General features: G+C 40.9%; 1 protein-coding gene across 1 annotated transcript in view; it reads right to left on the bottom strand.

Annotated features, from left to right (window-relative positions):
* The window catches only part of drosha (drosha ribonuclease III), a 235,815-nt gene that overhangs the window by 120,166 nt on the left and 102,678 nt on the right, over positions 1-12,971 (bottom strand). The window contains exons 19-20 of the mRNA XM_038275611.1: positions 12,019-12,079; positions 11,657-11,716 (exon numbers count right to left, since the gene is read on the bottom strand). Coding sequence (XP_038131539.1) covers positions 11,657-11,716; positions 12,019-12,079 — 121 coding nt within the window. The remainder of the gene's footprint in view (positions 1-11,656; positions 11,717-12,018; positions 12,080-12,971) is intronic.

Raw genomic sequence — 12,971 nt, 5'->3', positions numbered from 1 at the left:
GTATTCTATCAGGTTGAAGCCAGTTAAGTTCATCCACAGCAGACTCTTCCATCCATTTTATGGACCTTGCTTTTGTAACTGGTGCAGACATGTTGGAGGAGGAAGGGAACAGATCCAAACTGTTCAGGGAGTATGGAATTGCCCAAACGGTCTTGGTATGACGAAAATGTAGAGATTCTTTCACTAGAGGTAAGGAGCAAAGACCAGCTGCTGAAAAACTACACCACACCATAATACTCTCTCCACCAAACTTTACACTGGGCACAATGCAGTCAGGTAAAGTATCTATCAAAAGCAGACTCCTCCATTACACTTGTAGATGGAGATGCACATTTCATCTAGATGAAGATGGGTGGCAGCGTGCTTTACACCACTGCATCCGAGGCTTTGCATTGCACTTGGTGATGTATGGCTTGGGTGCAGCTGCTCCTCTAGGGGTGTAAACAATAGTTTTGTCTCGATGCATCGATCCAACAGCTGACGATCCGATGCATCGATACGTCCTCAAGAGTATTGATGTTTTTCTTTTCCTCCGGGTACTGGGTGTAATTCTCCCTCCCATGCTGCGGTGGCGCTAAACCTATTTTGTCCTCCTACCTCGCTTCCTGGTTATATTGTTACAGCAGTGTGTTGCAGTGAGCTTGACACAGAAATTTTTTGATGTATGCTCAATACTGAAGCGTGGTCTGTGCTATACGCTGTGGGTCTAGATACGGCCGAGGTGGAGAGGAAGTGGGGGCGAGTTTAGTCGACGACGGAGGGACATGAGGGCCAAAAAGAGCGGAGATCCAGGTGGAAAAAGGGTCCCTGCATTCTCGTGCACCTCACTCTTCTAGCGGGTCAAACTTCAAGAGTTGTTTTCCGCAATTTCAGTCATAAAAACAAAACAAGCTGGCCTCCTGTCTGCGGTCAGCTACAATTTGGGAGAGGTGCAGCGGAGTGTCTGCGGAGGGGGCGGGACGTCTGGAGCCGGGGTATTGCATTGCACTCATTGCACTCATTTGTGCAGTATTTTTTTGATGCAAGGCCTTTCAGAATCTATAACACAGGGGTATTATTATTTTTCAGTGAATGAGGTTTTACTAGGAATAGATGGAGTGCAACTTTTCTACTTCTGTTATTTGCTGTTGTTTCTCAAAAAAATGCATAATGATATTACAGCTTTCATTGATCTATTTCAAATTTGAAACATTGTCTAGCCTGTAAGGTGTAAAAAAAAAAAAAAAAAGAAAAAAAAAGAACCCATTAATCGAATGGAATCGTATCGTGGTATATTCTTGAGTATCGGAAATAATAGAATCGTTGGGTCAGGAAATCGATACTCAATCGAATCTCCATGATGGATTTACACCCCTATGTTCCACCATGGAAATCCATCCCCTGGAGCTCTCTGTGCTCTGTTCTAGGATTAAATTGAAGGCCACATGAATTGTGGAGGTGTGTAGAGAGTGACTCTGCAGAAAGTTGGCAAACTCTTCCCCGATTCTCCTTTATCAGTTTACATGGACTACCACTTCGTGGCCAAGTAGCTTCCCGAACACCTCCATTTTTTCTTCTCACACAGCTGACTGTTGAATATTTAGGTGTTGCAGAGGTGCAATCCTCTCACAGTTCAATGCTGGCATTCACCAAGATCCTGAGAGCGACACAAATGTTTGTAGCCAAAGTCTTCATGACTAGGTGCTTGATTCTTTACACCTGTAGTCTAGAAGGTCATTGGAAAACTAGATAATTTTGGTGGCACAGTGGTTAGTGCAGACGACCCATATATGGAGGTCTTAGTCCTTGATGCGGGCGACCTGGGTTCGAATCCAACGTGTGGTCCTTTGCTGCATGTCTCTCCCCTTCTCTCATACCCCCTTTCCTGTCAGCCTACTGTCCATAAAAACAAGCCACTAGTGCCGAAAAACTTCAAAAAAAACAAAACACTAATTTGAATGGGTGAGGTAAAAAACTTTGGCAATATATTTGTGCATGTTATGTTTTATGTTTAATCTTTCCTTGGTGTCTCTGCTGTAGTGGAAAGAGACGCTTCAACGACTTTGGGCGGATTTCAGAACCACAATAGATGTTTGTAATTAAGTCCAATGTTTCGGTGTATTTTTGTTTTATTTCAAACAGTGTAAAAAGAATTGAAAAAGCAAAAGAATGTTCAACGTTTTCCATCTTAAATGATGAAAAACAAGCCTGTGTTGTTACAGTTCAAACTGTATTACTTGATTTTTGTCAAAATTATTTTAAAAAAGTGGAAAATAACCCTAGTAGAGGGGAAATTAAATCTAAACTTAAATATTGAAAAGAAATCCACCTGAAAATGCACAATAAAGAAGGAAACCTCTATTGTCTGATCCTGCCTTCGCCAACTTCTCCAAGATGGCCTAATTATGTTTCCAACACAGCCTCTTCTCCAGGCCGCGTTGGATCCAAGAGACGGCCGAGGACGCTTCAGCGGTTCCACAGCTGGGTTCTCAGGCGAGGGCGCTCCATTTTCATTACGGTCCAGCCTCTCCATGACCGCAGCGTGTCATTTGATTTATTCTGAATTAAAACAGGCCGTTTCATTCAGTCATTTCCAATCAGCGCTGAAAGAGGTAAGCAGGTGGCGTTCTGGTTTTGGGTTTTTCATTGTTGTCGTATTCAAACCCCACATGAGCTCCGTTTGTTAAAAGATGGAAGAAAACCTGGAATAAACACTTGGAGTAATTGGAGATAATTACCTCGGAGACACTGTTTGAAAGTATCAGCTGTATTGAGTAAATTGGGACATTTTTATCTAAATCTGATTGAATCGGTTTCCAGACAAAATAAGTTCACTTCTCAATTTTAAGGCTCAAATAAAAACAACAAAAATATTTTGTGCCTTTTTTTTTCTTTTAAATGTGAAAAGATTTGCTTCTGAAGACATTTATTTTTAATAATTATGACTAATTCAGTATCTTACCTGACCACGGACGACTTTCAGGGGTGTAAAAAGAAATGCATTTTTCAGGAAAGGATTGCACTTAGATTTATTTTTTTTACATCATCTGCCCATCTTGTAGGTCCCCTCTGTTCGGAACAGACTCCCCCCCCCTGCACGTTTGGGGCTATTCGCATGTGCAAAATGTTCTCTTGGCTGGACAGCAGAGGCGCGCGGAGCCTCCAAGGGCAACGTGCACGAGGCAGCTGCCTGGATCTGCTGTAGCCATTTAACTGGACAAGGGGCTGATAAATAATTCAGAGGGCCAGAGCGCAGGCCAAGCATGTCTCGTCAGACGCTAACAATCAAAGAAGAGAGGAAGAAGAGGGTAAGAGAAAAAGGAGCCAAAACATGCTGAGATATATCCAGAGAGAAACAGAGGCTAACTGACCTCCTTGTAACTCTGTTCTTAGTGCATAAGGAGCTGAAGAAGTCTGTGTACCAGAATGAGCTCCTATTAGAGCCTAATCCTCAGTGCCCACTGATGTGGAAGTGTTGGCCATGCGGGTTACAAATTATATTTCTGTGATAGAAGCTGTTCTGTTGGGCAAAACCTTCCATCTTTTTCCCCACCAAGGTGAGGAAACCCTGCACCTGCATTTAAAGCAGCCCCCGATTCATTCCAAAGATGGGGGCATTGGGGGAGGCTGGGGAACTATAATCAGAGATGATGACTGTGCTGTGCTTAAGATTTAAAACAGACTTTGTTTCCGTTCCAGTCAACCAGACTTTATTTTTAATCTCCAAAGTGGTTGGGCTAGCTGGGTTTTGTGGCCTTCTAAAGAAATTTCAGTTTTTCTTTGTACTCAGGCCAATTTTCCCCCATTTTTAGGTAAAATCTCGTATCAGACGACTTCTGGAGACGTTAGGGGTTGTTATCCTCCTGCAAGGTAAAGCTCCTCATATCAACTCTAAGTAGCTTCGCTCTACTTAATGAAGCAAAACATCTCCAAAGCATGATACTGCCACCACCATGTCTCATCATAGACAAGGGATGTTCAAGGGGAGGGGGACGTGCGGTTTGCAGTTATGTGTTTAACTTAACGCTAATCTGTGGACAGGCTTACCCACCTGAGCTCTGCAGCCTTTTCAGAGAAATCCGGGGCTTCCTGGTTGCTTTCCTCATTAATATCCTTCTTGCCTTTCCAGTGAATTTACATCAAGATCTACGCCCTGATGGGTTTGTATTTGACACATATCACGTAATGTTACCATGTTGTCATGTTGAATTATCCATTTAACAACCAATTTCCATTTAAGCTCTTCCCAAAACCCCAAAACTAACTGTAAGGTTGGTGTTATTGCTGTGTGAAGTCTAGAGTTTTAATGTTTGGACACCAACGCCCCCTTTTGGCCTTGGCTACCTGGGGTGTCAAACCCATCTTTATACTGGCTCACTTCAACACTTCAAGTCTTAAAACTGGTCAAAATGGTAGGTTGTAGCTGCAAAAATGAAACTTTTCTTTTCATTATTCCCATTAAGAAAACAGCACAAGGTATTTCAAATAATGTTATAAATGTACCCTAAATACATTTAGCATTTTTAGTCACTTTGTACACTTGAAAAGACCATATGTCACAATTTTATATAATCAATATGTTCTTTTTGGCTCTTGAGGGCCAGAAAAATTGCCATCAAGGTATATTCAGTTAGTTAGAGTTGGTGGCATAGCATTTTATTTGGGGGTATCAAAGGAAGGGGAGCTAGGATATGAGTCTGTAATCTTTTCTTGCCCAGGAGGAGGAGAAGGGATGCTCTCTTAGCAGAAGGATATCTGGAAGTAATAGTTCTAAAAATAAGCAAAACCTGATGATCATTTTATGAGATGCATCAATTTTAAGATGAACAACTAATTCTAAGCCAAAAACACTGAGAATTATCTTGTTGATGCTACAGTTTTTTTTTTTATATTAACATTTTTATTGAGAGAGCACATTACAATACAACTACATACATATACTCGTTATATTCGTATTTTTACATGCCTTCTCTGTTTTCTAATTTTAACACGAGAAAAAAGAAAACCGAACACACACGCACACAAAAAAAAAAAAAAAAAAAAAAAAAAAAAAACAACTGGTAGTGGCGGGGCAGCCTGAATATCAACTAAAAAGCACAAATCAAGTTAGACCATAAATCTGAATAACAGTAAGGTTTATAAAGAAAACTCAGGTATAACAGGTTTGACATATTCTGTCCACTTGGACCATATCTTGTAGAAAGTGTCTCTCTGCACATTGATGGAAAAAGACAGTCTCTCCAGTGCATACATCTCTTTCACTACACTTATCCAGTCATCAATTGTTGGAGGTTCCCGTTTAAGCCATTTTCTTGTGAGGGCCTTTTTGCTCCCGGCCAGTAAAATGAACAGAAGTTTCTGATCATTGTGGTTCAGTTTGTCTACCGGGATGTTACATAAAAATATGCATTCAAAAGTTAAAGGAAATTTAGCTGAGAATACGTTCTGTAAATGTTCATGGATTTTAGACCAATATTGCTGAATCACTTGGCAGTGCCAGAAAACATGGAAATGATTGGCACCATCCCTTCCACACCTCCAGCAGGTATCACCCCTCCCCCGATATAGTTTCTGCTTTGGGGTTATAAAAAATCTTATAATATTCTTCCAGCAGAATTCACGCCAAACCTTCGATCTTGTTATTGTCCATGGTATCTTACAGATCTGGTCCCAATCTTCTTCTGAAATCGACAGGCTGGCTTCTTTTTCCCATTTCACTTTAACATAATCAGTGCTGTCCTTTTTACACCGCAGGATGGCGTCGTATAACCTGGAGATAATTTTACCTGATTTTGATTTGGTTAGTAATATAAACGTTTCCACAAAACTAAGATTATGTAAATGTACTTTTAGATCTTTATTAAAATAATTTCTAACCTGTAAAAATCTAAAAAAGTCATCTGCACATAAATCATGTTTTCTTTTCAAGGTCTCAAAGCATTGGAACGCCCCCTTGTGGACAAAAGAATAGTAATTAGTTAGGCCCTTTGAAATCCACTTCATGAATCTGTCATCATGTTGATTTGGGATGAATTCCGAATCATAAGCGCACCATTTTAAAAGTTTAGAGGCATTTTCTGAGCCACAGATTCTAATTGCTTCGTTCCATGCAGATATCATTACTTGTGTTATAGGTTCGTCTGCCAAATTAATTTTGTTCTGTAATTTTGTGTCAGCTATTATGGCTCTAATCGGTATTGTTTTGACTGTTTCCCCTTCCACATTCTTCCATCCCGCTGTGTAATCCGGACAGCATAAACATATCAGAGGTTTCAACTGAGCTGCACAAAAGTATTCTCGTAAACATGGAAGCCCATAGCCCCCTTTTTCCTTTTTTAATTGTAAAGTTTTGTATTTAACTCTTGCTTTTTTCCCTTTCCAAATGTATTTAGACAGCATCTTATCCCATTCTTCAAATTGTTTTGACGGTACGGGAACTGGCACGGATTGAAATAAATACAAAAATCGGGGAAGAATGTTTAATTTTACTGACTCAATCCTGGAGTGTAGGTCTAAGAAAGGCATGGCATTCCATCTTTGGATATCCGACTTTATGGCTATGTTCAAGGGGGCATAGTTAGCTTCAAACATTTTAGTAGGGTCACGATGGATCACCACCCCCAGATACCCAACGCTATCGGCCTCCCATTTCCATTTATAGCAATTTTTAATTTCAGCTGGTGGGTCATAATTTACCGTTAGTACCTGTGTTTTGTTCACATTAACCCTGTACCCCGAGTATATGCCGAAATCAAGTAAGATTTTCATTATTTTGGGGAGAACCTGCGTAGGATGAGATATAACGAGCAACAAGTCATCAGCAAATAATGCCAACTTTTGCTCCCCTCCTTTGGTCCTTATTCCAATTATATCCTGTCTCTGTCTGATCCACTGGCTCAGTGGTTCTATAAACAAGGCGAAGAGGAGTGGCGACAAACAGCAACCTTGTCGAGTCCCTCGCTCGAGTGTGAATGATTCAGTAAGGTCTCCATTAATTTTGATTCTGGCTGTTGGTTTACTATACAACCCCGATATAGTATTTATTATAGATTTATCAAATCCAAATCTCTCGAGAACCTGATCTAGAAAGGACCACCTCACAGAATCAAAAGCCTTTTCGGCGTCTAAACTTAACAGTAAAGTCTCTATTTTTTGTCTATGAACCTGGTTCATTATATGTAAAACTTTCCTAATGTTATCTTGAGTTTGTCGGTGTTTAATAAAGCCTGTTTGATCATTGTGTATTAATCCGGGTAGGATAGTTTCAAGTCTCTTAGAGATGATGGAAGTGAACAACTTATAATCAATATTTAATACACTGATTGGTCGATAGTTGCTACAATCTAGGCTATCTTTTCCTTCTTTCTTAATTATAGAGATTATTGCTTCTTTCCATGAGGGGGGTATGGTTTTTCCCTCCATCACCCAATTAAATGTTTTCTGCAAGGTTGGAGTCAAATGATCCTGCATTATTTTATACCATTCTGGGCCAAATCCATCTGCCCCTGCCATTTTCCCCCCTTTTAGTCTTTTAATTGCCGAGTGAATTTCTTCTCTGGTTATTTTGGATACCAACACTTTATTGTGTTCCTCCGTCACTGTTGGTAGTTCTAGTTTAGACAGGAAAGGGAAGACCTCTTGATTATTATCTACTTGGGTTTGGGAGTAAAGTTTTCTATAATAATTCTCAAAACATTGTTGAATTTTCTCCTCATCGGTTTCTATTTGACCATTTAAGGGATTTCTTATTCTGTGTATAGTCCTCTCTGCTTGCTGCTTTCTGAGTTTATATGAAAGAAGTTTTAGTGATTTCCCCCCTACATCACTGTACTTCTGCTTGTTAAAAATTATTTTTTTCTGTACTTCAATCATGTTTAGGTCATCTAATTCTTTTTTAAATTTTACCAAATCAGATTTAGTGCTGTCATTCATAGTCACGGAGTGTTGATGTTGAAGTTCTAACAGTTTATCTTCCAGGTATTTACGTTTTTGCATGATTTCTTTTTTAAGATGGGAAGATATACTAATTATTTTCCCTCTAATCACTGCCTTCATTGCATCCCACAAGATTCCCGGAGACACCTCCTCATTATCATTTTGAACTAAATAATTCTCTATTTCTTTTTTTAAATTCTCTTTAATGTTTGGGGAGTTTAAAATATTTGTGTTCATCCTCCATAACGTAGATCTTTTTTTCCTGTTCAGACAGATATCAGCATAAACTGGATTATGGTCAGAAATTGTACATGGGCCAATTTCACAGGTTTTAATTTTAAACAAATCATTTTTGAATGCAAGAATGTAGTCTAACCTAGAGTATACGTTATGCGGGTGTGAGAAGTGGGTGTATTCTCTATTAGTAGGATGATGTTCTCTCCATACATCAACTAGTCCTACCTCGTCCATAAGGTGACCCATCCTCTTACCAATATTTCGTCCATCACCTTTCCCACTAGAAGAATCAAATTTGGAGTTTAATAAGATATTGAAATCACCACTGCATATTAAAGTTCCCTGACTCTTAGTTGTTGCAATTTCGAGTACCCGTCTATACAGGGACCAATCACTGCCCGGTGGGATGTATATATTCAGAATGGTGGTCATGGTACCATCAATCCTGCCCGTAATCATTATGTAACGACCTTCTTTGTCTTTGAATTCTGATATGTGTTCATAGTTAAGAGTTCCAGATAACAAAATTGCCACTCCCCTTCGCCTCCCAGAACTGTGGGACGAATAAAATACATGTTTAAAACCCATCCTGTTCAACTTATCATGTTCACTATCAGGTAGATGTGTTTCCTGCAATAGAACAATTTGGGCTCTGTCTCTTTTAAATTTAGATAAGACTTTCCACCTTTTTACTGGGCTATGCAAACCATTAATGTTGTTTGACACCAATTTTATCAACCTGCTACTCATCTAACTTATATTTCTTAATTATATCAACAAGGTTATTAGGATCCCCGCTCACTCTTAAAAACAATGAACATAGAACATATAGAAAAGTCAACATTAAGAACAAACAGAACTCAAACTGAACTCTTGGCTTCCAAGGGGGGGGTCTCAGATGAGAACCCTGCTTCACCTCCAAAGGCAGCTTCCTCATCGAATAATGAAGGGGCCCTTAGTGGCTGTGGCCTCAGCGTAGGGAGCACCACGAGAAACCTGTCTTATTTACTTATTGTACATCATAAACCAAATGCGAGTTCTAGTTCTTAATAACAGAGTGGATAAACCTTAATTTTCCTTGCGTGTGGGAGATGTCCTCTTGAAGGCTCTGAGTTTTTCTTTGTAGCCGGCTGCGGGGTCCTGTCTCTTGTTTGCTGGCCCACTCCTCAGTCCGCCGCGTACTCTGCTCCAGGTCAGCTGCTTCAGTTGTTCCAGGACCGTTTCTGGTGACTTAACGACCCGCACAGCGTAGCCTCTACTGGACATGTCTTCGGTAGCTTCCACCACCGTGTTGTAGACCTTTGTTTCATCGCCATATTTCACCTTCAGCCGGGCAGGAAAGAGGGTCTGAAAAGGGATTTGTTGCTCCTTCAGGATCTTGCGCACGTCTGCGTATTCTCTTCGTTTTTTCAGAATCAGAGGAGGGTAATCATGGTCCAAATTCACTTGGCTGCCGTTCCAAGTAAATCCTCTTTTCTGCCATGCCTTGCGAAGGATAAGTTCTTTGGTTTTAAAACTGAGGAACTTCACAATAATAGATCGCGGGGGAGCGTCGGTTGGGGGCGGAGGGCCTAGAGAGCGGTGAGCCCGTTCGATGTGTATGTCGAGCTCTTCTGGTGATAGCGCCAAGCCCTCACGGAGCAACCTCTCTACAAAGTCACCCATCGATGCCGTGTCCCGCTCTGCCGCCTCGGGCACACCATAAATGCGTATGTTCTCTCTTCGTGTACGGCTTTCTAAGTCCATTAGCTTATCTTCCAGCTTTAACTGTAGCTTCATTATTTCAGTGACAGCGTCCTCCGTGGTTAAAATCCTCTCCTCCGCTTTTTCAATCCGATCCTCAGCCTCATCCAGTCTGGCGTTTACCTTACGAATTTCATCTTTGATTTCCCCCAAATGTGCATTATTTTCTTGTCGGAAGCCTTTTAATCGCTGCAATACGGTCTCCCATTCAGCCATAGTGTCTCTGTTGGTTGCTTAGCTCAAGTCAGAGAATGCAGCGGTATTTCTTCAAGGCAGGCGTTCGAAATGAATAGCGATTAGCATTAGCTGAAATGCTAGCGATATTTTCTCAACTTTAAACGCTCGCTTTTGTCACCACAAAGCATCGGTTTTGAAGCATTTCGCTCACCCCAGTTTTTTTTCACCTTTATAGATATGTTTTCCTCGTTTGAGTGGGGTTGGGTTTTCAATTTCTTAGGTTCTCTCGGGAGCCCGTTCACAGCGTGGCCATCACGGTGACGTTCAAACCGGAACATGCTACAGTTTTAAGATCTGTTTACCCTCTTCAGCTTTTTAAATAACGCATTTCTGATATGTCTTTGATCAAACCTCTGCAGATCCAGTTTTGGACTGGTTGTCGGTTTATCTATTGGATTTAGGAAACTTATTTATGCCTAAATAAGCCATTATCTTCTAGATAGGGTTCTAAATTACCCAATAGGAAACATATTCCTTTGAAGATGAGCAGATGCAGTTCATCTCACTTCATTTTAAATAGACTGCACATCTAAATGCACTAGTTCTTAAAGCTCACAGTTCAAGTTTTTTTTGTTTTTTTTATATCTATGTGACTCAAAGACATAAAATACCCCCATTTGAAGCGATAACGCACCAAACCAGGACCAGCAGCTAAATGCATGAAAATTGGGTATTTTATGAGGCTTTTAGAAAATTATCTGAAGAAACAATCAATAAATCATAGAACTAAACAGTCAGGTACACTTGTGTTAAAGGTGTTATTTATAGGTAAGAAACCAAAGTTTATTTGGGAAAAGATGGAGACATGGCCGAGTGTGAAAATCTGAGGGTCCAGGCCTTAAAACGGATAATCAAGAAGGCCGTGTTCAAAGGATTACTTTGAAAAACCTGCAGAAAGTTTGAAGAACTGATCCATCAAGAGCACTTCAAAAGATTGCAAGAAAATCTGGCCGCTGTGAGGAAAATAATGAAAAGGGCCGACTGCAAGTATTTGTGCTGAACTGGATATTTTAGTGATTAATTGAATTTCCCCTTTTTTTGGCCACTGTAAGGAAAAAAGGCTATTCTGTTTCTGTTTCTCAGCAGCCTTTCATCTCACAGGAGTTGATGTTGGTAGAGTTAGTGAATAGGGGGTGTGAGGAATTTATAACAGCCTCAATTAGATACATACTATAAAGAAATATCTATATATTTAATTACAAGTGTGCATAGGTAAGTGCTGGACAGCAGGGCCTCCAATCACCTGGGAGCTAACACTCAGCAATGCTGGGAAGCTAATTGAAAGTTGTCACAGGATTTCAAGCTGCTAAAGTAAGGTGGGTGATGAGGTTGGGGGTTAAATTACCAGTGAATGAGCGTCATAAATGATAAGTATGGAGAAAAGGATGGCTAAGAGACAGGGAGGCATGCATTGATATGGAGGGACTTGGTGAGGAAAGGGAAAAACAGGAAGAAAGGCTGACAGTGTTGCAGTCGGCTTCAATTAATGTTTGCTTCTATCAAAGAGGAGCCAGAGCCGTCTCACCTGGTGAGGAACTCCACAACAGCGTCGCCCAGGAACTCCAGTCGCTCGTTGTGATTGATCCTGGAGGTGGAGGGGAGGATAGAAAAAAAGAACAAAAGGTGGAGATGTGAAGACGGTCGTAGGGAACAAAGACGTATGCAGCCGATGACTGGATCTGAGAATAACTGCAGCTCATTTCCAGTCATAAGCGGCTCTAAAAATTTGCTCATTCCGATTCCCCCTGAGATACGCCTCCGTCCCACAGCTAGAGTTAATTTTCTTGTCAGCGGCCCTGCCGGGTGTATTAATCACATAAATTGCCCCTCTGATTGCGCCTGTGGTCAGTGATGGTATGAGCAGATATGAGCCAGCGGGCGGCCTACCTGGAGGGAGAGGGGTCATCCTGCCCCAGACGGGACATGATGTTAATCAATGTGTTGATTCCTGGAAAGAAGCGATCCGCCAGAGGGAAGAGTGTTAATGGTGGACAGAAGAGACAAAGAAGAACACTGATATTTACATGCACTGTGGAGACATTATTTCCCTTTAATGAATAACCATAAATCTGACTTTAGCTCAACTAGGACTACCTATATGATCAATTTCCTCAGCAATTTATACTATGATCATGTCTCTACGAGCTTCGCATTAGTTTGGTCTAATGTCTACCAGCTTCCCTGACCGAATATAAACTGGATCAGGTTTCTAGATCTCTGCTTTTATATTTGCACTGATAATAGAGCTTTGTGATGGCCACTGACTTTGTTGCCGCTAAGCTACTTTCAGGTTTGGTGCTTTGTCCATCCGTGAGAAACCAAACTTCAACTCCAACTTCAAATCTGTTCTGTATTTGACCATTCTGCAAGAAAAGGAACATTCTGCCACTCCTGTGCTTAACAATGGGAATGGTACTCTTCAATCTTAGGTTCCTCGGAGAAAGGGAAAATGTCTCTAAACTCTAATGTGGCGTTTTTTAAAATTCTCTAAGGAAAAGTTTCCTTTTCTCTCAGTGCCCTTTCACTCCATGTCAGACCACGTTATGTATCCCTGCCATTCATGGTGTGCTCTTTCCATGCCTTGCCAAACCTTTTCCTTTCAGTTTGGGGCAGAGTCACATATTTTTCACAAAAATACATCAACCTCTTGCTGTGTATATGTTCTGTTATGTATAATATCTAGATGTTCCCTTGTTGCTTGCTATTGGAGCAGTGACTAATCTGTTGCTGAGAGAGAGCGGCTGGATAAGCTGATCAGGAAGGCCAGCTCTGTGATTGGATGCCCTCTGGACTCAGTGCAGGAAGTGGGAAACAAAAGGATCCTAACTAAATGAACATCT

The sequence above is a fragment of the Cyprinodon tularosa genome, unplaced genomic scaffold, assembly GCF_016077235.1.
Source record: "Cyprinodon tularosa strain WSP-4 unplaced genomic scaffold, ASM1607723v1 ctg97, whole genome shotgun sequence".
Lineage (NCBI taxonomy): Eukaryota > Metazoa > Chordata > Actinopteri > Cyprinodontiformes > Cyprinodontidae > Cyprinodon > Cyprinodon tularosa.
This window is presented reverse-complemented; position numbering and strand designations above follow the sequence as displayed.